Raw genomic sequence first — 26,939 nt, forward strand, 5'->3', positions numbered from 1 at the left:
CTACTTAAGTACTTGTTGATAATGAGTGAAGGTATCCTGTAACTTATTTAATTACTTCTTATTTATTCATAACATATGCATATTCCCCTACGTCTTTTCTCCCCAATTACATCATACATTACTCTAGACAGAAACTATATGTTCATAAAAGCATGTAACAGCCTATATAAGCTCATTATCCCTCAAGTCCCCAACAACTAAGATCCCCTGGTTCTTAGACACACAGTTATTTCATAATGTTCTCACTATTTAGTACATATCCACACCTGGTGGGTCACTTATGTTAGTCACATTTATCACTGTCATTACTGTAATCAAAGGGTTCCATTCATGAAATTTGAACTATGATATACAGGCCTGTAGACTCTTTCAGATAGAAACCAGGGGATACTATTCTTGATAGTCTTAGATTACACCTTCTCATCCACTAATGATTCCTTTATGTGCACTAGTCAATACCAATATAGTGTACCTTTAATCAAAATTGATTGAGCAGACAACATAATATTATCCTTTATTCGATTAATATCCTAACGAAAAAAGTCTAGAAGGCCCGTGTCTTAAAAGAACAACCGACAGAAAATTATTGCTCAGATCCTAATAGTGTCATCATTTAGCATATTACCGACATATACTTAACTATTTTCCTTAATAACTGCAACATTAGTACTTAATTCTCCTTTACGAGGCACCTCATGGGTTAATATCAACCATGACTTTCATATTCGTCATCTCATTCAGCTCAGGTAAGAGTTCATCACTTGATTACTATATAATTTCCGTAACTCATCTCTTCATTCCTTTACTTATGGACTGTCATTGAATATCCCTTGCCTATAATTGACATCATACCCTCTAACCTAATCTTCCCTAAATAGGTTGTGGGGTTTCACTGAATTCCACTTTGCCTTAAATTTTAACATAATGTGATGAAGAATTTATCTCTCACTGACAACAAAGGATTTTAAATCTCGCATGCTAAACATCCATTTTCCTTTCCTTGTAATCGGGTCGGTGAGTACAGTTCTTTTGGCTGAGGTACCTGCGTTATTTTATGTATCCCTTTGTAGAGATGCTGAAACTTTGAAGTAAGTCCTTCATTCTTTGAACTTCTATTATGCTTCATTACTAATACCAAGCCCTCTAATTTGTACACTATTAGGGTTCTTTTCCCATCCTTTTTTTCTCTTGTTATTTGCTTTAATTAATGTCTTTTTGGTATTTGACTGCGATATTGGAGTAATCAACACATTCTCTTTGGGCCAGTTGATATATTTAGGCAAAGGTTCACCTCTGATTTGCTCACATAAAATCTCTGTGGGTGCTAACTGGGTAATGAACTGGAGGAGCTCATTCAGTAATCTTTTAAAATCAGTCACCATCTAAATCCACTGGGAGAGTTTACCAGCACAATACATTCGACATTGTTGTTGTTGTGGTCTTCAGTCCTGAGACTGGTTTGATGCAGCTCTCCATGCTGCTCTATCCTGTGCAAGCTTCTTCGTCTCCCAGTACCTACTGCAACCTACATCCTTCTAAATCTGCTTAGTGTATTCATCTCTTGGTCTCCCTCTACGATTTTTACCCTCCATGCTGCCCTCCAATGCTAAATTTGTGATCCCTTGTTGCCTCAAAACATGTCCTACCAACCGATCCCTTCTTCTAGTCAAGTTGTGCCACAAACTTCTCTTCTCCCCAATCCTATTCAATACCTCCTCATTAGTTACGTGATCTACCCACCTTATCTTCAGCATTCTTCTGTAGCACCACATTTCGAAAGCTTCTATTCTCTTCTTGTCCAAACTAGTTATCGTCCATGTTTCACTTCCATACATGGCTACACTCCATACAAATACTTTCAGAAACGACTTCCTGACACTTAAATCTATACTCGACGTTAACAAATTTCTCTTCTTCAGAAATGATTTCCTTGCCATTGCCAGTCTACATTTTATATCCTCTCTACTTCGACCATCGTCAGTTATTTTACTCCCTAAATAGCAAAACTCCTTTACTACTTTAAGTGTCTCATTTCCTAATCTAATTCCCTCAGCATCACCCAATTTAATTTGACTACATTCCATTATCCTCGTTTTGCTTTTGTTGATGTTCATCTTATATCCTCCTTTCAAGACACTGTCCATTCCGTTCAACTGCTCTTCCAAGTCCTTTGCTGTCTCTGACAGAATTACAATGTCATCGGCGAACCTCAAAGTTTTTACTTCTTCTCCATGAATTTTAATACCTACTCCGAATTTTTCTTTTGTTTCCTTTACTGCCTGCTCAATATACAGATTGAATAACTTCGGGGAGAGGCTACAACCCTGTCTCACTCCTTTCCCAACTACTGCTTCCCTTCCATGCCCCTCGACTGTTATAACTGCCATCTGGTTTCTGTACAAATTGTAAATAGCCTTTCGCTCCCTGTATTTTACCCCTGCCACCTTCAGAATTTGAAAGAGAGTATTCCAGTTAACATTGTCAAAAGCTTTCTCTAAGACTACAAATGCTAGAAATGTAGGTTTGCCTTTTTTTAATCTTTCTTCTAAGATAAGTCGTAAGGTTAGTATTGCCTCACGTGTTCCAACATTTCTACGGAATCCAAACTGATCTTCCCCGAGGTCTGCTTCTACCAGTTTTTCCATTCGTCTGTACAGAATTCGCGTTAGTATTTTGCAGCTGTGACTTATTAAACTGATAGTTCGGTAATTTTCACATCTGTCAACACCTGCTTTCTTTGGGATTGGAATTATTATATTCTTCTTGAAGTCTGAGGGTATTTCGCCTGTCTCATACATCTTGCTCACCAGATGGTAGAGTTTTGTCATGACTGGCTCTCCCTAGGCCATCAGTAGTTCTAATGGAATGTTGTCTACTCCCGGGGCCTTGTTTTGACTCAGGTCTTTCAGTGCTCTGTCAAACTCTTCACGCAGTATCTTATCTCCCATTTCATCTTCATCTACATCCTCTTCCATTTCCATAATATTGTCCTCAAGCACATCGCCCTTGTATAAACCCTCTATTAACTCCTTCCACCTTTCTGCCTTCCCTTCTTTGCTTAGAACTGGGTATCCATCTGAGTTCTTGATATTCATACAAGTGGTTCTCTTCTCTCCAAAGGTCTCTTTAATTTTCCTGTAGGCCGTATCTACCTTACCCCTAGTGAGATAAGCTTCTACATCCTTACATTTGTCCTCTAGGCATCCCTGCTTAGCCATTTTGCACTTCCTGTCGATCTCATTTTTGAGACGTTTGTATTCCTTTTTGCCTGCTTCATTTACTGCATTTTTATATTTTCTCCTTTCATCAATTAAATTCAATATTTCTTCTGTTACCCAAGGATTTCTATTAGCCCTCGTCTTTTTACCTACTTGATCATCTGCTGCTTTCACTACTTCATCCCTCAGAGCTACCCATTCTTCTTCTACTGTATTTCTTTCCCCCATTCCTGTCAATTGTTCCCTTATGCTCTCCCTGAAACTCTGTACAACCTCTGGTTCTTTCAGTTTATCCAGGTCCCATCTCCTTAAATTCCCACCTTTTTGCAGTTTCTTCAGTTTCAATCTGCAGTTCATAACCAATAGATTGTGGTCAGAATCCACATCTGCCCCTGGAAATGACTTACAATTTAAAACCTGGTTCCTAAATCTCTGTCTTACCATTATATAATCTATCTGATACCTTTTAGTATCTCTAGGATTCTTCCAGGTATACAACCTTCTTTTATGATTCTTGAACCAAGTGTTAGCTATGATTAAGTCATGCTCTGTGCAAAAGTCTACAAGGCGGCTTCCTCTCATTTCTTCCCCCCAATCCATATTCACCTACTATGTTTCCTTCACGCCCTTTTCCTACCGACGAATTCCAGTCACCCATGACTATTAAATTTTCGTCTCCCTTCACTACCTGAATAATTTCTTTTATCTCGTCATATATTTCATCTATTTCTTCATCATCTGCAGAGCTAGTTGGCATATAAACTTGTACTACTGTGGTAGGCATGGGCTTTGTGTCTATCTTGGCCACAATAATGCATTCACTATGCTGTTTGTAGTAGCTAACCCGCATTCCTATTTTTTTTTATTCATTATTAAACCTACTCCTGCATTACCCCTATTTGATTTTGTATTCGACATAGCCATCCTAATTCCTGCATCACACTTCTGGTGGGGTTAGCCTGTGGTTGGTACTGGGATATAAGGATATGACTGACTTTTTCCCATGCTAGGAACTCCTTACATTACCTTGGCATAAATAGTGTACTGTTATCCAATAATAAATGTTCCAGTCTCCCGAATTGTTTTAGACTGTAGAAGTCCACTGCTTCTAAAACCCATAACTCACTGGGAATTATGGGATGAAGTAAGGTGTAATAACACTGTTCACGTTTACGTCGCACTTCACTTGGCGTAGACTGGGACTGTGCCCTAGGCATGCTCGATGTTAACTGACCGGGCATGGCCCATGCTGCCTGAGTTGTTGTTGTTGTTACGCCGGCAGAGGTCGCGTCCGAATTCTCGCGTGCCCTCTGGTGGACGGGACTCTACTTGCAGCAACTATCGTCCGTGATGCGCCGTGCTGATGTGCGCCTCCCGCGATCTTTCTGGTGGCTACTGCACTCCTCCTCCTTCGGGGGGTGAAGCCACTGTGATCCACTGCATCGGAAGGTGGAGCGTCGGGCAGGAGCAATGACCTCCACATCCATTGGAAGTCCAGAGTCGAGGGGATCTGCCAATCCTCGAGCTGGAACCTTCGAATATGGCTGGAAGTGACCCACACGAAGAGGCCCCCGTCGTCCCACCACCGGAGCCCGGGACAGAACGGGCGATAAGCTGTCGAACTCCGGATCCTGTGCCACCTCGGGAGGGGCAAGACCCAGTGGCGGGGACGATGGGGAACGGACGACCACAGGTGAACCAGCCTCCTGAGAAACCTGGCCTGCGAGGGGGGCCGGCTCTCGCTGTGGCATCTCAAACGATGGCGATGCCAGTGCTGGAGCTACTGGAGGCTGCCAAGACTGAGAACCATCGCAGTGCAGCAGAGTCACAGCGGGATGAGGCGGTAACGTCCCCTGAGAAACCAACACGGGTGCCGGCAATGGGGAAGCCGGTGTCCGAGAGGTCGGAGGGTGGGTGCCCAAACGTGGATGTAGCTGATTTTGGTGACGACGTACCACCCGGTCCCCTGCCTGCAAGGTATAGAGCCGGCGGCCATTTCGACGCAGGACCACCGCTGGTATCCAACGTGGATTGTGACCAAACCCATGTGCCCAGACCGACATACCCCGTGGAAAGCCAGGTACTCCATTTTGCGAGGACTGGCGAGGACCAGGCTGGAGGAGGTGCAGCAGAGTCCTAGGTTGGCGCCCATGGAGGAGCTCTGCGGGGCTGCATTCGCACATTGGTGTGGTCCGGTATGCCGTCAGGAAAAACGTCAATGCCTCCTCCGCAGGAAGTTCGTGCACATACTTTTTCATCTGCATCTTAAATGTGCGCACCATGCACTCGACTTCCCCATTCGATTGTGGATGGAAGGGGGGAGAGCAAACATGCCAAATACCGAAGCACCTACAAAAATCCTAGAAGGTCTGCGAAATAAACTGCGGTCCATTGTCCGAGACCAGGGTGAGTGGCAGACCTTCCACAGAAAAGATTTTTGCTAGTGCCCGGATTGCAACTTCTGAAGTGGTTGAGGAGCAGCAAACCACATATGGGAATCGGGAATAAGCATCAATGACAATGAGCCAAAAGCCATTGAGAAACGGGCCCGCAAAATCGATGTGAACACGTTCCCATGCTTGGGTTGCCAGCGGCCAGGAAGAGAACGCTGCCCTGGGAGATGCCTGTTGGCTCGCACACTGGGAACAGGCAGCCACCAAGTGCTCAATTTCTCTGTCAATACCGGGCCAGTACACATGTCTGCGAGCCAAGGTTTTAGTACGGGAAACACACCAGTGCCCCGCATGTAATAACGTGAGGACCTCCCTTCGTAAACTGGCAGGAAGAACCACGCGAGGAGTTGTATCATCGGTAGCCAGAAGGAGAAAATAATTACGAAGAGGGTCCGAGGCCCGACCTGGAGGGCGGGATGACCACCCTTGCTGAATGAAGCGAACTACTTGCCAGAGAACCGGGTCAGCTGCCGTTTCCCTGGCGACTCTAGAACTAGTGATCGGGAAGCCATCATCAACTGCTTGGCGGGACGCCACATCCAAATGAAAACACATAATCTCTTCTCGATCGAACTTAGGATCCGGGCCCACCGGAAGACGGGAAAGAGCGTCAGCATTGGCATGCTGTCCGGTAGGGCGAAAATGAATGTCATAATGGTACTTAGAGAGGAACAAGGCCCAGCACTGTAGTCTGTGGGCCGCCCTATCCGGAATCTGAGAGGTGGGGCCAAATAACGATATTAACGGCTTATGGCCAGTGATTAACTGAAACTTCGTGCCATACAAGAAGGGGTGAAACTTGGTAACAGCATAGACAATGGCCAAAGCCTCTTTTTCCACCTGGGAGTAATGGGCCTGCGCGGGACTAAGAGTTTTAGACGCAACGCAAACGCCAGTGGTTGCTCGGAACCATCTGCGTTGCGATGGGCCAGGACTGCCCCTACCCCATACTGCGAAGCATCTGTAGCCAGGACCAACGGCTTATGGGGATCAAAAGTAGCCAAACAAGGCGCTGATGTGAGGAGGCCCTTCAACGAGTTGAACGCTCGCTGGCATGCAGGCGACCAATCAAAAGGAACACCCTTGTGCAGAAGGCAGTACAGGGGGCGGGCTATGGTGGAAGCTCTGGGAATGAACCGGTGGTAATAGGCTATCTTGCCCAAAAAAGTTTGTAACTCTTTCAGCAAAGCGGGCCGAGGAAGGTCGACGATACCTTGGACCAAACTTCCTAGTGGCTGGACGCCGTGCTGAGAGATGGTGTAGCCCACATACTCAATGGACGGTTGGAAGAAGTTTGACTTATGCAGGTTGCAACGCAAGCCCACAGACCTGAGTTTCAGAAAGAGGGTGCGAAGGTTGTGCAAGTGTTCCTTCGTGCTGCGGCCTGTGACAATTATGTCATCCAGGTAATTAATACAATAAGGGATTGTCGACATGACGTGCTCAAGATAACGCTGGAATATCGCCAGGGCACTGGATATTCCAAAGGCCAACCGCTGATATTGGTAAAGGACAAATGGGGTGTTGACGACTGCCAGCCATTTGGAGTCCTCATGAAGTGGTATCTGATGATAAACCTCCGAAAGATCGATTTTCGAAAAATATTGGCCTCCCGCCACAGCGGAGAACAATTCATCAGCACGAGGCAAAGGATAGGTGTCCACCACCAATTGGGAATTAATGGTGGCATTGAAATCGCCACAAAGACGTAATTTACACGAGGGCTTCCGTACAATAACGAGGGGCGAAGCCCACTCACTAGAAGAAATGGGAAGAATGACCCCTAGGGCTGTCAGCCGGTCTAGCTCTTCCTTTACCTAAGGGCGGAGAGCCAAGGGGATCTGCCTCGCGCGTAGAAAACGCGGGCGAGCCAACGCCTTCAACGTTAAGTGAGCTTCAAAATCTGAAACACGCCCCAGGCCCTCCTCAAAGATATCTGGAAAGTCGGAGATCAAAGATTCCAATGATTGATAGGGAACGTCTTCGGAGACCAACTGTATGGTGTCAGCGATAGAAAAACCGAAAGCTTGAAAGGCATCCAGGCCAAAAAGGTTAGCGGAGCTAGTGGCACTGACAACAATAAAAGTAATAGGCCGAGTGACCGATTTGTAAGTCACGTTGGTAGTGAATTGACCCAGTAGGGGAATGAACTGTTTACCATAACCGCGTAGACGCCGGTAAACTGGCGCCAACGGGGGCAATCCAAAGTCGGAATAAGTTTGTGCATTCAACAATGAAACTGCCGTGCCCGTATCTACTTGCAGTTGTAACTGGCGCGACAAAACCGACACCTCGATAAAGAGTTTGCATGCCGATGCGTCGGGAGCCTGGCCCAATGAAACTTCCTGAATGTCAATGTCCATGTCCTCTGTACCTGCTTCCTTCGATTCTTTTGAGCCTGAGCGGCAAACTTTAGCAATGTGACCTTTTTTATTGCATTTGCGACAAACGGCCCAATGCTGGGGGCACTCTGACCGATCATGATGTATATAGCACGACGCACAGGACGGCAACAGGGGCCGGCGACCAGAATTCTGTTTACGCGCCGTGCGGGAGCAGCCGTAACAGCCGGATTGTACCGCTCGCACGTCGTCCACCCCGGACGCAGTGGACGCGGCTGCGCCGCCCTGAACCACCGTGACGTTGCACCACGCTTCCAGCTTTTGACCTGCGGCGTGAGAGACTTCATACGATTGAGGAATGGACAGGACTTCCTCGAGGGAAGGGTCTTCTAACTGCAGGGCCCATTGCCGGACCTCCCTATCAGGGCCAAACAAACAATGACGTCGCGTACCATAACGTGGGCATACGACTCTCGCGACTTCTCCGTGACAAAATGACACTTGCGACTAAGACCGTGCAGGGTAGCAGCCCACGCCCGGTAAGATTGATGGGGCTGTTTCTTGCATTGATAGAACTCAACCATAGCCGCCACAACATGCGTGCGGCTGCGATAATATGAAGACAGCAATGAACACAGTGCGTCAAAAGACAAGGACGAGGGTTCCTGCAACGGCGCTAGCTGCCGCAAAACTTGATACAGCGAGGGAGATATCCAAGACAAGAAGAGAGCACGACATACCTCTGCATTGGCAACATGAAACGCCTGGAAATGCTGCCGAAGGGATGTTCATATGCGTCCCAATCCTCCGCCGTCTCGTCATACGGGGCAAAGGGAGGAGGGAACGGCGCTAGAGCAGACTGCGTGGAGAGCAACGCCGGAAGCACTTGTTTCATGGTGGCCATGAGCTCCGTCTGCTGCTCAACCAAAACCCGCACTATATCCTCCATGCTGTGGAGAAGCTGCGAAACCGGAACAACGACGCAACACGCGTAAGAATGACCCTACTCGTCGCCAATTGTGTAATAACACTGTTCACGTTTACGTCGCACTTCACTTGGCATAGACCGGGACTGTGCCCTAGGCATGCTCGATGTTAACTGACCGGGCACGGCCCGTGCTGCCTGAGTTGTTGTTGTTGTTGTTGTTGTTGTTGTTGTTACGCCGGCAGAGGTCGCGTCCGAATTCTCGCGTGCCCTCTGGTGGACGGGAGTCTACTTGCGGCAACTACCGTCCGTGACGCGCCGTGCTGATGTGCGCCTCCCGCGATCTTTCTGGTGGCTACTGCATAAGGTGTATAGTTTCATCATCTGTATTTTCACATTGTGACATGTCTCAAACTGTCGTATAATTTTTAACTTGTCAGTGCACATTTGAAAGTAATAATATTTTCTAATGTGCATGGTACATTTCTTAGGGTCAAAGTAGCCATATCCTAGATGTATGTGCCATGTTATTAATTCAGTACATAGCAACCTGTTACTCGAAAAGTGACTTTTGTGGAACAGTATCCCTCTGTGGAGCTTCCATCTGGTGTTTAATTCACTGATCCTATTTCCTAACCATTGAATGTGTTTAAGAAGTGCTTGATCCTCATGTTGTTCTAGGTGCAAGATATGACATAAATTTATAACAGCTGTATCTAAACTGTTTGTTTTTAAAAAAAATGTATTGTGAAGTCCCCTGACATCTTCTTGTGGCCATAAACCTATTGGAAGCTGAGACAACACATTCAGTGCTATATTTTCATTGCCTTTGACTTTACTTATAGAAAAATTAAATTCCTGCAACAACTATGCCCACCTACTGAGCCTACAGTGTGGCAACTTATTTTTTGAAAGAAGTGTTAATGGTGTATGATCACTATGGATGATAGTCTCTTGTCCTGCTAATAGGTATTTAAACTTCTTAATTGCCGATGCTACTGCTAATGCCTCTTTTTCAGTTATGTCATGATTCCTTTCAGCATGTGTGGGTATATGGCTTGCAACTGCTACAGGTTGGTCTTCTGCAACAATACCCAATCACGTTTCATTGTACAATTGGGCCCCAAGGGTGTAATCTGCGGCATCTGTTGCAAGATGAAATTGTTGGCTGAAATTGGGGTGCACCAGTAATGGTGCTGATGCCAAATTTTCCCTGACAGCTAAGAACTGAGCTGCGCATTGTTGCATCCATCACCACACTGAATATTGTTCCAATAGCTTTGTCATATGCAGTGCATTTAGAACTGATTTGTTTAAAAATTTTCTGTAAAATTCTGCATCCCTAACTATGCCCACAATTGTTTTTTGTTGGATAGTTCCTGACATTTAGCAGTCACATCTAACTTAGATGGATCTGGTCTTATTCCTTCCCTATTTATCATATGTCCCAAAATTTAATTTTAATCCCACTGAAGTGACATTTAGAAGATTTCAGGGTAATTCCCACATTTATTGACCAATGTGATGATACATCCACTCAATACTGTCTACAACCAGAAAAAAAAGAGTAGGTAGGAGGAATCAATTAAGAGCAATGAACACAATAGTGTGTGTGATGTCAACACTTAGTAAAAGAATCAACCATAAATTTGCTGAATTTACACCACGTGGAGATATACATCCTGTGTTATTCCTCAAGGCATGTTAGCCAGTACATGGTTGGGCCACAACAAAATTAGATTTGTGGTCAGCTGTTTATCAGGAAATGAAGCACAGTGGGTATGTTGAGGGTGGATGATTGCAAGTCTCTTATTGATTTTGAAAGGGAATCCTAGAGTGAGGGAATAATTGGGGTCAAAACCATATAATAGCAATGAATGGATGGGAGGGGGGGGGAATCCCCCCCATCCCCCCCTGCAAATTGCACACTGAATTAATAGGATCATAGATTGGGACATAATAGAAATATCTAACAGTTGTTATAATAACTCACTGGTTGTCTTTAAGAAACCAGTTGAACAGCAGACTAGCACTTGACCCAAGAACATTAAGTAGAGTACCAAGACCAGAAAGAGACAGACTGCCCATGATAGATGAGTTGTTGACAAGGTTTGCAGGGGCGAAGTACATTAGTACTATGGATTTAACATTAAGATATTGGTAAATTGGAGTATGCAAGATGTTAGACAAATATACAACAATTCTGTTTGAGGGTAGAGCTTATCAGTTCAGGGTTCTACTGTTTGGACTGAACATCTTAGTATTGGTCTTCATAAGCGTTCGTGATAAGGCAATTGGAGATGATCTGAAATACAATATCTTGGTATACGTAGAAGACATAATGATGATAACATAAATCTGGGAAGATCGCATTTACTTATTGGATAAACTCATATCTTGTTATATTCACTGGAAAATACACTGAAATTTTCCAAATCTCTATTCAGTAGGACCGACGTTAAATTTTTAGGACAGTTGATAAATAGAGAAGGAATAAGACCAGACCCAAGTAAGAGAGATAGAACTCGCACGTGTTTGGAACCATCCAATGAACAACAACTGAGAATATTTAAGGATGGCAGAATTTTACAAAATTTTTTTTAATAAATCAGTTCTAAATGTGCCACATATGGCAAAGTTAATTGAAACAATATTCAGTGTGGTGATGGACAAAAGAATGCACAGCCAATTTCTTAGCTGTCAGGGACAGTTTGGTGTCAGCAAAATTACTGGTGCATTCTGATAGTAGCCAACTGTTTCATCTCATGACATATGCCTCAGATTATGGCCTTGGGGCCCAACTGTATGAAGAACACTATCGGTGTTGTAGTGGAACAATAACCTATAGCATTTGCAAGCCGTATGCTCACACATACTGAAAGGAATTATAGCATAACTCAAAAAAGAGATATTAGCAATAGTCTGGATGTTTAAGAAATTTAAATACCTATTACCAGGACAAAAGACCATCATGCATAGTGATCACACTCAAAAAGTAAATTTATACTCAGTAGGTGGGCATTGTTCTTGCAGTAATTCAATTTTTCTATAATTTATGTCAAAGGATGCAAGGGAGTTCCTGTGGGTTTGGAGGGCGGGTGAGGTTGCTGGTGGAGGTGAGGCTATGAGGGCAGGTCATGGATTATACTTTGATTGCTCAATCAGTGGAGGTGTTGCACATAATGGGCAGGGTTTTGGGTTTGAGTCCCAGTGCAGCACCCAATTCTGGTCTGCTTGTAAGTTTAAAAACAGCATATGCTCTGCTGCAGAGTGAAAGATTCATTCTGTGTCACCCTATACATTTTTGATATAAGTTGTTTTCAGTACACCCAGAGAATCAATGTTGACAAGGACCAGTCACCACCAAATGACTTTCTCATTTCATATTTATGTATATATCCACCTGGCAGCGTATTTCATCAACTAGTGAACCAATTTAATGTAGACCATAAATAAGACTTCCAACAGAATTCATTCTGACCACTGAGTAAGTAATCATGTTCTTTCTTCTTCATAACATGTATTTCCATTATTAATAGGAATTTATGGAAACACCACAGGTTTTACTGCAGAAAGAATGATCTGAAAATAAGATTCTAAAAAAGCTAAATATGAAACTAAAAGATTAAAAATCTTAATTATCAAAACAATCAAGCAAAATATGGCTGTATTATGATTTGACATTGTTTACAAACATAAAAGAGAAGAGTTTTGGAGCAAAAATGCCAATTTAGAACTAAAGGAGCATACAACAAAGAAATTCCAGAAAAAGCTAAACATGAGGATAGATAATTTAAATAACTTGTTTGCAGGCAGTAAAAGAGGAAACCTTCCATTTTTGGGCATAAATTAAATTGCACAAATAGAACAAGGTAATCATACATGCTGTGAATATCATGAATTGCCCAGTGTATTGTATTTGTATTTATTTATTTATCCTGTGGATCACATATTGTACAAAGTACACATGATATAGGACAAGTCATTTTTCTTAACAAATATGTAGTTGGGAGAAAAAAAAAATAGGCAATGGACTGCCATTTAAAAAATGTACACAAAATTGTTCATTGATGAATATAGTAACTTCACATACAGAGAATACAAACAATTTACTTGGGGAACTAAGAAACATGTAGGCAATGTAGTGCTACTTTAAATTTACACAAATAATCACTGAGATTACAGAATAGTGAAAATGTCAACTGGAAACACAACAGAAGGACAATGTCATTTAAAAACTACATTAAACATGAAATTAACATTGAGATTTCACAGACAATTAATTTTTATACTAATAGAATGTGTACTTGTACATTCAAAAGCGAGTTGAAAAATTTTGGGGAGTGAAACTGAAACATAGTTGTGCATGTAGTTATGTGTATATGTCTCTGTAGCCTAATTGAATGATAACGAAAATGAAATCTTTTTGAGTTAGATGAGAGGCAATGTCTTCTGAAAGTAATGTTTCAACAAGTCAGAGAAAGTCCTTCTTCAGATGTAGGAAAAACAAACAAACAAACAAACACACACACACCAGGGTGCGATTTGTGCTTTTACCAGTGGGGGGGGGGGGGGGGGGATGTCTTAGGGGGTTAGTAGAATTATATATGTTACTAGCTTGGACCGTGGCATTACGCATGTTTAAACAGCTATTTATAAATAGATGTTAATGCCAAAACTCACTATACACGCGTATGCACTATCAGAAAAGTGATCCCTTGTTATATCTTTAAAAGCACATTATAGGTAAAGCTTATTTACAAAATCATCTACATACAGGTATACGAGAGGAATTCAAAAAGTAGAGGCACATTTGTGAAAAGCTGTACTTATTCTGATGTTAGAAAACGGAAACACATTAATAGTATTAATAGTAAGACTTACTAAAAACTTTCAGTATTCGGCTCCACAAATTTAAATTATGTGTAAAGTTTTACTCCAGTGCGTGGGAAATAAACATCCCAGGTTGGGATGCATAAACTAAAACCAGAGGAGGGGATGGTCTGATGCAGAGGGGGGGAAAATCCCCCACATCCCCCCCCTGCAAATCGCACACTGACACACACACACACACACACACACACACACACACACACACATATGCATGAGCTGTGTATGTATAAATGTGTAAGTTGAGTTTTTCTATATCTGAAAAAGGAATTTCTCTGATAGCTTATAACTTATAACAGTCTTCTTCCACTGTGGCTCTCTGCTGCTAAATGCTTCCTTGTTCCTAGGTCACCTTCAGGCAACTTGAAGCAGTGCTACAAGACAACATAGCAACTTAGCTGATAACTCAAGAAGATTGCATTAGTGAAATTTGCCAGGAAAGCCTGCATTCTCAAAAAATTAGTAAATCTACACAGTTTGTATTCTCCAATTTACATTTAATGTGCACAACCACACTTATGAGGGTTAGTATTAATACTGAATCTAAAGCAAATAACTTGTTTGTATTATTTTGGTACAGTGCTAACCTCTCTGAAATTTTTCCTTTTGTTGCTGCTTCATATGCTTTCGTGAGAACGTCCACATTTTCACAGTTAAGATTAATTGTGCATCTGTGGAACGGCATTGGCTTATTTCCAATTGTGCTGGGATCTGAGATAAACTCTGGCAATTGACTGAGGGCCACTACAACAATACAGACACATTTCAGTGTATGACATCACTGATAAACAGAAACATTAAGATATGTAATATTTTTAAAAAATTACACTTGAGATATTACATGATTCTTAGTGTTGCATTAATAAGATGTAAGTTACCAATTTTACGAATCATAGAGTGCTTTCATGTCTTTTGTTCAAAATTTTAATACCTACAAATATACATGAAATTATTATGTCTGTACAAGTTTTGCCAGAAACTACCAAAACAGATTGCCTGACAATTGCTGAGATATTGACTCATGTTGTGTAGTTTTTATTATCATGTAACTGAGACACTAAAAAGACAGTACCAACATCTTGCAAACATTGCATTATTTACATGATACAGAAACACCCAGCCATTAATATATACAGCACAACAAAAAATAGAAACAATATGATGAAGGGGAATAATTTAGTGAACTGGTCTTCACAGCTGTCTGCAGAATGATTCTACCGTCACCAAAGAACATTTTGCATAAGGAGTATGAAGACAAGATAAGAGATGGCTCATAAGGAGGCATATAGACAGTCATTTTTCTCTCAATCTGTTTACAAGTGTAATAGGTAAGGAAAAAACTGGTAGTGCTACATGGTGCCCTCTGACGCACACCATAAAGTGGTTTGTGAAGTGTCTATGTAGGTAGATATTGCATCATCTTATGTGTACTAATAGATTGGCAGCTAGTTTGTCCATCATGGACAACAGAGTATGAGGGTCATTCTAAAACTAAGAACAATTTGATTTGAAGAGCTGCACAATTCCCCCCCTCCCTTCCGACAGCCCCTGCCACTATGTCACAGCACAGATCTTCCAAATAGATGGCAACAGTATGATGCTAACAGTGATTAGGAGTGGTTATTTACTTTTTATTTCTTTGATTTTAAAAAGTGTGGCAGATATAACAGTCCCACCAGTTATATAGTGGTATGGTTTCTGAAAGCTAAAAAGGTTCACTCTATCGAATTTACGTGCAGAAAACTGAAATTTATGAAATATGATGACTGATGCTTCAGTTTGAAAATGATACATCAGATTTAATTACATACAAATGAATATTCATGATGAAAAACAGTCAGGCCAACCTTCAGTTTTGACCGACAAACCCATGTCAAGGACTGAAAAAGAAGTTAAATAGGACAGATGATTCTGTATTGATAAACAGAATATGTGCTTTCCTGAAATTTCATTATCAGTTCTCTACCAAATTGTACTCATTATTTGGGCTGTCAAAAAGTGTGGATCATGTTGGTTCCACAACTTTTGAAAGATGAACTTTAAAAGTGTTGAATGGGAGCAGTGCTGACTTTTCTTATTAAGCATGACAAGGGTGGTGAGGAGTTATTGACTCACATTGTTATTGGAGACAGGATCAGTATTTTGCACAAAAGTTCAGAAACAAAGTGCCAGTGAACAAGATGACATCATTCATGACCACAGAGAAAAGCAAAAGAAGCCAAACAAATTAAGAGCATGGAAAAGGTTAGGGCCAAAGTGTTTTGGTATCAGAAGGGCAGCCTACTCGTCAAATTTATGCTCAGAGGAAAGATCATAAATGCAGTGGCATAGCATCAGATATTTCACTGAATATGCCAAATTGTTCAAAACAAAGAGCTTGAAGTGTTGTCCAACAGCATCGTGCTTCTTCATGATAATATTCACCCACATTCTGATGCATTGATGAAGGATTTGCTTCAATGGTTTAAGTCGGAAGTTTCCAAACATCCATATTATAGCCCTGCCTTAGTCCTCAGTGATTACTATCTTTTTCTAAATGGAAGGATTTTTTGGGTGTTAAGCACTATGGAAATGACCAGAAACTGAGAGAGGATGCCAGTGACTGGTTCAACAACCTGGTAGCAAATGGGTATGCAGAAGCCATAGGAAAGGTTGTGGGGGACAATGACAGATGTTTAAATATGAGTGATGACTATGTAGAAAAACTACTAAGATACAAAAAAGTGGTGTAAAATAAGATTTTTACATTATTTTGAGTAAAAATGTCTGGAAAAGTAAATGTTCTTTACTTTTAGAAGTATCCTCTTATAATTTGCATCCATTTGGAGTGATCTCCACAAGACAGCTCAGAACTTTTGTAAGTATCTGTCTCACTCATTTCTCAATGAGATTTGCAGGTCCCAAAGTTTTCACCATAGAATGCAGAATATAACATAAATGTTCTAAGAAATCTGTAAAATTTGCTGGTTACTCTACTCGTTGTCACTGTCCAGTGCCTCATCAGTGTGAGGACAGGCATTGTCAAACAAAATTAACTAGAGGGCATTGCATCATGGAAATTATAGGCCACAAGTCCTTAATTTCCCTGTTATCAACTGCACAAAAAAGATATGCAGTGATTTTCTTGGAATGGTTGTGCTATTACATTCAGCCAAAATGTCGTGGCAAGATATTGACATCATCCAGCTGCAACAATGAAATCCCATAGAATACTCATTATGCCAGGAAAACTTCAGGAATCATAATGATTGTGTTAACTGAACATACTATAAGTCTGCTTTACCTTTACTGTTATGTTCATTATATTTTGAGCATTGTAACGTGTTCTGCATTCTCTCACACACCAGCTATTACCCAGACTTTGTTAGAAGAGTGATTCTTTTTCTGCCTTCTCCTTGGCCACTCTACTCTTGACCCAAATCATGATGTTCAATACACCACTGCAATCTGCCAGAGCAGTGAATGAAGTTAGTAGAATATATCTCACAATTTATTAAGCATATACTCTGACATCGTGCATTCATTATGATGTTATTATGGAAATGTGAGTAGTTGAAGCACTGGCAAAATCAAAAACACTTGGAATGTGCATGGTACAATCTGCACAGTGTATGTACAAGCTTTGTTCTAGTGGGCTTTATATAGTAATGGTAACAAATGGACTGGATAATGATCAGAATGTATCCTGCTTTGTTAACCATCAGAAATGTACAGTCATAGTTTTTTATGGCTCCTCACGTAACAGTATGATGACCACAATTGATCCTATGTGTTGATGACTGGCAAAGTGACATTCACAAACAACTGTCGATGATGTCATATGAGAATTGTCTCTCATTATTAATTCACTCCTCAACTTGCAACAGTCACTACATTATTAGAAACATGCTGTTTGGTGAAGAGGGGTAAGAGGAAGTCTCGTAAATGACACCCTGTTTCATAGCACAGCTTCCAGAAAATGGTAGCTGGTTTTTACAAATGTGAAATTGTGCACAACATTAATGTTAATTTGTGATATGATCATGATGCAATCAGCAGTCACTGCATGTCTATTGCTATGGGCTGGATGTGAATCTGGATGCCACTACCATCTGGAATCAGGGCAACTATCATTTGCATCTTCCTCTGATCTTCCAGCATTAGTGGTACTGGTATACATTTGACACTCTTCACCCATCATGTTGGAAAAAATCTGTGGCCTCCCACAGGCATAAAGTTTGGCTTCGTTGAAATAAAGGTAATTGCACAAATTGTACATATCAATGCCATCATGAAATATTTACAGGGTTTATTAAAAAAAATGTTATGTTTGAAACAATAAACTACTCTGTGACTATTCAAGCTTCCACAGTGGATATGTTGCAAATAGTCTTCACAGGTTTACCATTGGATAATGTTGTGTAAATTCCACAATATTTCCTTGGAGCAACTGTCCAACATCTTCAGGTGATTGTACCTTGCTGGTGGGTAGGTACAACCAACGGTATCCACATGTTGACGCTCTGAACATAGAACACAAGCATGAAGAATGCACAGGCATGGAAGACATCTGGCTGCAGTGTTGGTTAACATAGTGTAGTACAGCACACACAGCGCAGGAGGACTACTCTGTGAGGGCATTTGAATATGGCGCCATCTATCTGCAGATCATTGCACATGCATGATTTCCGCGCCTGTGCATTCTTCGTGCACGTGTTCTATATACAGCCACCAGCAAGGTACAACAACCTGAAGATGTTGGACAGTTGCTCCAAGGAAATATTTTGGCATTTGCACATCATCCAGTGGCAAACCCGTGAAGACTGTTTACAATAGATAACTCTGTCTACACATGGAATATTGTTGTTATGGGCTCGTAACATTTTAATGCCCAGTATAGGGATTTTACTCTATCCACAGCAAAGTGCTTTTGTTTACTACTCTCTATTAGTAACCCATACAGATATAGTGTTCCTACGTATTATCTTGAAGAAGTAATTTTTTTTCACATAATATTTTGTTATGTTATGTTTACTTTCTATTCCATTCATGTATGGAGTATGGGGTAACATATCACTCCCACAGAGTGAGCCTTCAAGCTGGGATGGCAGTCGCAGTATTACCATGAGTTACTGTGCTGTGTGGGCATTGTGTAGCCTTTACAAGGAGCTTCCTGGTTTTGGAGTAATGTGGAGCACCACCAAATAAATGCACATGCTGTGACAATGCCAAATGACATCATAACAGAACAATATGACTAAAGAACAGTCAAAAATGTCATCAATCTGATGTCTGATATCAAGGTGCATGGGCAAGCAATATCCCTTGTTACCATTGAGAGAAGAAGTATTTCATATTCATCTATATAAAACTGTGAACTGTTTGAAGCTGATAATATTTGAGCACAAGCACAACTGCAGCAGTAATGAAGTCTCGCAAGCTGTGCCGGCACAATCTGAGAAGAAAATTTAATTATGGTTGCATTGGTTCAGAGCTGCCAGATGACAACGAATTTGACTCTGCATACACATGTATTTACAGGGGAATACTGTAGGAGCACAGGAAAAATGGTTATTTAAATGGCTCTGTGCACAGAGTAACTAGTCTAACTTGTCTTTGCAGCAACTATGGGAGCAATAATAGGGGATGTAATACATTTGTATGATGTATAAATGCAGTATGAAGTAACAAACAAAAATTTGTACAAAGGCCAGGATTCAAAGTTGGGTCTCCTGCGCACTAGGTAGATGTGCTAATTGTTATGCCACCCTTGCACAGTGGCTTTGCATAATTGCACAGACTACACTAGTACAAATCCCTCCTCAGTGCAAATTCCTGGTGACACCTCAGCCCACTTGGTATTCCCCCAAAACTCAAACAGCACTACCGAGGTGGTAGAACCTCAGCACTGATGTTTGAGATGTGAAAAGGTCTCTGGAATAATGAAGAGTGATCTGATATATTTCTATATTTCTCATGTAATACATTTACTTGTAACTTTGTAAGCAGGTTTTCTCAGGATCTGTATTTAAGCATCTGCCAGTTCAGGTTTCTCAGCAGTTCTGTGACACTGTTCTCTGGGCCAAATGTTCATAATTTAAGATTTGTAAGGATCATGTGGAGGTCAGTGAACATATAGCTGTTTGTTTATATGGCTCATCTGAAAGCCCTCATTCTCCACTTGTCCATAAACATTTTACTTTTTCCAAAACCATTTTATTTGAGAAACTACTCACATTTAAAATACTCACGTTGCAGAATACTTTGATCATAATTAATGGTTATTTTTGAAATTCAATTCCATAGCTTTGTAGCCCAGATTTTTCCGATTCCAAAAATTCCCATTTGTACCAAAGAAAGTATTAGTTTTGTAATACTGAATGGATACAAGGAGGGCAGCACAAATGAGTCACAAGTTTGTTTGATCCAGGGGAAAGTGTCTTGAAGATGCTGAAAGAACTAAACTGGCAGGCACTTGAAGACAGTTGCAAATTATCCTGCAAAAACCTATTTACAAAGTTTCAAGAATCTAGGAACACATTAAAATCCCTTATGTGTTGCTCCCATAGGTATAGCAAATACAATACTAGGCTAATTACAGCATACAAAGAGGCATTTAAGATCATTCTTCACCCAGTCTGTGTGCAAATGGAACAGGAAAAAGCCCTAACATCTGAAATGAAATGTTGTGTGGCAAGGGCCTCCCGGCAGGTAGACCTGATCGCCTGGTGCAAGTCTTTTGAGGTGACGCCACTTTGGTGACTTGTATGTAGATGAAGATGAAATGATCATGATGAAGACGACACAAACACCCAGTCCCTGAGTCGAGAAAATCTCTAACCCAGCCAGGAATTGAACCTGGCTCTTTCCCTCCCCCCCCCCCCCCCCCCCCCCATCCCCCTGGCATGACAAGCCAGCACACTGTGCACTCAGCTACTGTGGTGGACGCACTAACAGCTGGTAAAATGGGACATACTGTCTACCACACTTTTCACAATGGTTTGCAGATACAATTATTAAATTCGGAAAATTTCATTTTTTGGTTACATTTCATGAACTCTGCCAACCCACATGGAAGTGTAAATAATAACTTATAACTGTATCTTTTTTCTAATCATGTAGTTCATAGTTAAACAGACCTGCTGTTTTGCTTACTATAATTTGTGTCCTCTGATTTTCCTCTCTTTCATGGTGATATAAAAAATATAACAGCAGAATTTGATTGTTATTCTTATGTACATCTATGAGTACTTAAGCAGGACAATGATTCAATCAGCCTGTCGTACTCATTCACATTATTAAAATCTTGCAGTCAGTTGCACATTAAAGTGTGAAGAGTCTGTATTAAGAGGCCTATGTGCCAACATCTTGGCCACTATCAGTCAAAATGTACAAATATGTTGAGGTCCAGTATACAATTAGCTATCAAATTCTAAACTTCATGTTACAAGATAATTTCTGTCCAGATATACAAAGTGAACAGCTACTATGTGTAATGACTAAATACTGAAACTAATATCATGTTGTTTATTAGTTATAATTCGATAGTGAAAATGGAATGTAAAAATGTTGCCACTCTGTCAGATCACTTGTTGTGGAAGTGATGTGCTGACCTGTAATACGCAAACTATATAAATCCGCAAATTAAGGTGATTATCATAATATTACTGGTGCCAATAAATGTGAAATGATTTCAAGTTAACTTGTACAGTGTTGTATTTGTCATTTAAAAACTGATCAGTGTACTATATAATGGCTCAGGAGCAGACAGTGTGGACAAGCAGATACCAAGAGCAGAATACAGGTCAATAAAATTATAGATAGACTTATATTATAGCACACTAAAATTTTTGCATTTTGTGAAGTATACAATTATACACTTAAAGTGAGTTGCCAATCTACGCACCACTTTGAAACATTATTAAGATTTGACTGCAGTTTTTTTTCTGATTGCTTCATTACAGATAACTACATCATTTGCAAACACAAATTACTATTGTCTACCTTGTCATTAATATCCAACATGAACATTAAAGATCTCAACACATTTCCCTAGGACACACCTGCAATTATTTTCACATCTGTCAAAGACTCTCTGTGCGGTATAACCTGCAGCACCATCCCTACTAAGGAATCCTCAACATAGGTAAAGAAATGGTAGCAAACCTGAAGATCACAACAGCACCCATTGACCTTGACCTGAGACATGATCATGATGGCAGACACACCTATTTCAAGTGTTTATAATATGGAAACCCTTACACCCATAAACAAATATAAACCACAAGCAAAATATTTAACTGTGGCAATAGAATGAAACTAACATGACAACCATGTGAAGTAGGGGGTTTTGGCCAGAGAAAATATAAATATATGACAATAAGAATGACAACACAATGCCAGAACAAATATTAACCCACAAATGAGTCACATGGAAGCCTAAAGACTACATAGGCATCACAAATTTTGCTTGACCTATATAGTTCATATGAAGAGTTTGACACCAGGAATACACACACAACTCCAAAAAACCTAGTAACACAAATTTCAATTGAACTATATGGCTAAAATGAAGCCCACAATACTGAAAACCAACAGACTAAAATCATCAGATCTGTTATCCAACCTTCTAACTAAAATGAAGTCTAGTGTGTGAGCAAACAAAATTCACTCACCCCCCCCCCTTCCCCCAACTAATATCCATGCTAAACACAATACCCAAACCATAATATAACCAACAAAAAATAACAACACCCATACCTAAGGGGGGGAAAGAGTCCAAATAAAAAACCTAAACTGCTCTAAACACCTCTTACCCCCACAGCAAACCACACCAACAATGCCCCCAGCACTGGCCGCTGTGGCCAAAGGGTTCTAGGCACTTCACTCCGGAACCCTGCTGCTGCTACAGTCACAGGTTCGAATCCTGTCTTGGGCATGGATGTGTGTGATGTCCTTAGGTTAGTTAGGTTTAAGTAGTTCTAAGTCTAGGGGACTGATGACCTCGGATGTTAAGTCCCATAGTGCTTAGAACCATTTGAACCATTTGAATGCCCCCGTCAGCCACCAAACACCTGATCAACTAAAAACCTTCATCCTATATGTTTTCCCCACAGCCCTCAAGAAACAGCGAAAGGAATGAAAAATTATCCAGTTCACTCTTCTGCCAGAAGTACTCATATAAATGAGACTATGAGGTGGAAGGAAGCCTCTTCCTTCTCTCTATCATGGATCTAACAGTCCCTCTGTCCCCTCTATTGTAGTTGTATGTGCCCCAGTAACCTTATCATTAACCTCAATGCAATGATTAACCACTAAATGTTGATACCCCCTGTTTCCTAAATCCCCATACGGAGGAAACACATTGGAAACTGTAGGTGAATCCCCTTCAATGTAATCCTCAATTAAATCTACTATTATCCATTTTGTCCACTGCTCAACAACCCAAAAACAATGTCTGAACACCCAGTCCCTAACATAACAACCTCTCACAGCCACAAATCCACTTGAGGGCCACCCCTCATTTTTCCAAAGTGTCAGTCACGTATGTCAACTGCAACCTCCCCTCCCCCAACTTAATGAATTCTGAGCAAACTTCCTCAAAAAAACAAAAAGCTGTCTAAAACACAATGCTTACCAACACCCACCTCATGAGCACAGGACTTAGTTGATGAGCGATAGCAAGAACTACATTTCACTAAAATGTCGTCATGTATGGCCAACCTAGTGTTCTTGAACAAGGAACCCCCATGGATGTAGTGCCAGATGTTATCCCACCAACAATGCCACATGTACTGGTACCTGCCCTGAGACACAGCAACTTTGGTGAACTTCATCTCCTCACCACATACCTGACACTTCACATACTCTGCAATAAATCCAGATGTCCAAATAACTGAAGGTACTTGACTTTAGACAACATGTCTTCAACCTTAACCACAAGACTGAATCCACTAGTCATAATTCACAACATCAAAGTAACTCACTAACAAACTGTCACAAACTCCTCCAGTAACAACTTGACACATGCAACACACAATGTCAAATGACTTACTAACGTACTTGACAACATTAGGAAAAGGATAGATTGCTAGTCACCATAAAGATACACTCTGAGTTGAGACATGCACAATAAAAAGATTGTTACACAATTAACTTTTGGCCAAAGCCTTTTTCAGAGAAGAATACACACACATTCATACAAGCAAGTATACTTCACACACACGTGTTTGCCATCTTTGGCAGCTTGTACCAGAATGTAACAGTCATACTGAATGAAAGTAACAATATGGAGTGGGGCAGGGAAGAGGGAGAGGTAGCACTGTATGGGTATGGGTAGGGGGAGGGGGAAGGTAGGGGGATGGGGGGGGGGGGAGAGGGAGGAGAGAAGAGCACTGTCTGGTGAAGTGTGCAGGGACTAGGTGCAGGCATGACAAGACTGCCACTGGGCACAACATTGGGAGTCTTGAGGCAGGATGATGCGAGGGGGACAGAAATTTGGTAGCAGAGCAGGAAAAAAGAAAGGAGCAGGGATGGGGAAAGAGAGGCAGGGGCATTGGCAGAGAGTAGTACACAGTGAGGGTGAGAGGATGTGAATAGGAAGGAGGTAATAGAACAGAGGGATGGGAAACTGTTGGGTGGGGGATGTGGGGATGGTAGCTTACTGAAGGTTGACGCTGGGATAATTTTGGGAGCAGAGAATGTGTTGTAAGGATAACTCCCATCCACACAGTTTGGAAAAGCTAGTGGTGGAGGGTTGAATTCAGATGGCCCCAGTTGTGAAGCAGCCATTGAAATGAAGCACAATATTTCAGGTGCATGTTGTGCCTGAAGGTAGTTTACCATGCTCTTGGCCCCAGTTTGGCGATGGCTGTTCATTCTGGTGGGCAGCTGGTTGGTAGTCACACCAATATAAAAAGCTGCACAGTGATTAAAGCAGAGCTCCTATATGACATGGCTGCTTTCACAGGTGTGCAAGCTCTGATGGGGATAGGGTAAGCCTGTAACAGGACCGGAATAGGAAGTACTGGATAGGTGGATTGGGCATGTCTTGCACTTGGGCCTTTCACAGGAATATGATCCATAGCAACAAGGGATTGAGAGTGAGAGTGACATAGGAATGGACTAGGATGTTGTGGAATTTGGACTGGTGATGGAGAACCACATTAGGAGGATTGGGAATGATCTCGGATAGGATGGCCCTCATTTCATGGCATGATGATAGATAATTAAAGCCCCAACAAAGAATGTGGTCAATTGTTCCAGTCTGGGTAACAAAGGGTGTGCTCCTTTTTAGTTTGTTCTTGAGGTTGGTAGGAGTATTTGGGATGTGTGGAGAAATGGTGCTGGAGATCTGTTTGTGTATTAGGTCTGGGGGATAATGCCTGTCTGTGAAGGCCTTGTTGAGACCTTCAGCATACTGGGTAAAGGAGTTCTTGTCACTGTAGATAAGGTGTCTCAGTGTGGCTGGGCTGTAAGGGAGGAATTTTTTGATGTGGAAGGGGTGACACCTGTTGAAATGCAAGTACTGTTGGTGGTTGGTGGGTTTAACATGGACAAATGTGGGGATGGAGCCATAAGAGAGCAGGAGAACAACATCCAGGAAGGTGGCATGCTGGGTTGAGGAGAAGCAGATGGAAGGGAACATGTTGAGACTGTGAAGAAGTGGGGATAGACTTTCTTTGCCCTGGGTCCAGATCATGAAGATATCATCAATGAACCTGAACCAGACTAAGGGTTTGGTGTTTTGGAAGACTAGAAAGATTTCCTCTAGATGGCCCATAAACAGGTTGGCCTAGGAGTATGCCATATAAGTGCCCATGGCTATGCCAAATTTGTTTTTATATCTTCCCTTCAAAGGAGAAGTAGCTGTGTGGTGGAATTAAGTTGGTAAGGTGTATGAGGAATGAGGTAAAGGGCTTGGAGTATGAAGGACGTTATGAAAGGTGGTATTCAATAGCGGCAAGACCGTGGGCATGAGGGATGTTTATGTGTAGGGAATTGATCCCAACAGTGATGAGTAGTGATCCAGAAGGAAAAGGTGAGGGGAGCGCAGATAGTTGGTAAAGGGAGTGGTTGGTCACTTTGACGTGGGAGGCTAGATTTTGGGCAATTGGTTGGAGGTGTTGGTCAATAGCGACTAAATTCTTTCAGAGGTGACATACTAACCAGTTACAATGGGACAACCAGGATCATTCAGTTGGTGGATGTTGGGGAGCATGTAGAAGGTTGGAGTGCGGGGTGTCATTCGGGTGAGAATGAAAATGAATTTAGGGGAGATTTTGGGAAGGCGCTGAGGTTTTAACCAGGGGTTGGAGGTTTTTTGGACTTCTGGGATAGGATCACTCTGACACAGTTTATAGGTGGAGGAGTTAGATAATTGGCAGAGGCCTTCTGTCAGCTAGTCACTGCATTTCATAACAATGGTGGTGGAACCTTTGTCTGAATGTAGAATAATTAGATCAGATTGTTTCGAGATTGTGTTTCTCAGAAGGGACTGGGGGAATCATAGTGAGGGCAAGTTGGAGGTAAGGAATTCCTGGAAGGGGGTGATAGGTAAGAAGAGGAGGGGGATAATGATTGCATGGTGGTTTGAACTGGGAGAGGCAGGGTTCAATACTGGGATAGGTTGGTTTTGTTTGGTGGGATTGACAGCAAAAAAGCGTTTCCATTGCAGGGATCGGGTGAAAGAGAGTTGGTCTTTGACAAGTCCAACATGATTAAATTTGGGTGTAGTGCTAGAGGTGAGGCCTCTGGATAGGATTTAAACTTCTTTTGGGCTGATGATTTTGATGGAAAGGTTAACAATAGTGTTCTAGGAATGTTTTGGTTCTGGATTTAGTGGACTGTCGGTAGGGAGTTTTGGGGGGATGTGGCAAGTTGAAAAGGTCAGCTAGGCAGGATTTGGGTGCTCTGAGGGGTTGACAAGGAGAAACACAGTGGGTAGGATAGGACTGCCCAAGGTAGCAGTAGGATGTTGGCAGATTGGGTAACTTATGGAGGTGGTGTCTGGGATGCTCCTCCAGATGCTGGAGAGCAAGGGTTTCAATTTCAGGGATGTGATATACACAGTAGAGACTGCACAGTAGCTGTCTCTTGTAGAGGGAGCAGAAGCAGTTCTGGGATGCCTGGA

The 26,939-nt window shown here is 41.8% G+C and overlaps 1 protein-coding gene across 1 annotated transcript in view; it reads right to left on the minus strand.

Moving 5' to 3' along the window:
* LOC126252970 (pyridine nucleotide-disulfide oxidoreductase domain-containing protein 2-like) overlaps positions 1 to 26,939 on the minus strand; it is a 169,989-nt gene that overhangs the window by 43,472 nt on the left and 99,578 nt on the right. The window contains exon 8 of the mRNA XM_049953991.1: positions 14,416 to 14,572. Coding sequence (XP_049809948.1) covers positions 14,416 to 14,572 — 157 coding nt within the window. The remainder of the gene's footprint in view (positions 1 to 14,415; positions 14,573 to 26,939) is intronic.

The sequence above is a fragment of the Schistocerca nitens genome, chromosome 4, assembly GCF_023898315.1.
Source record: "Schistocerca nitens isolate TAMUIC-IGC-003100 chromosome 4, iqSchNite1.1, whole genome shotgun sequence".
Lineage (NCBI taxonomy): Eukaryota > Metazoa > Arthropoda > Insecta > Orthoptera > Acrididae > Schistocerca > Schistocerca nitens.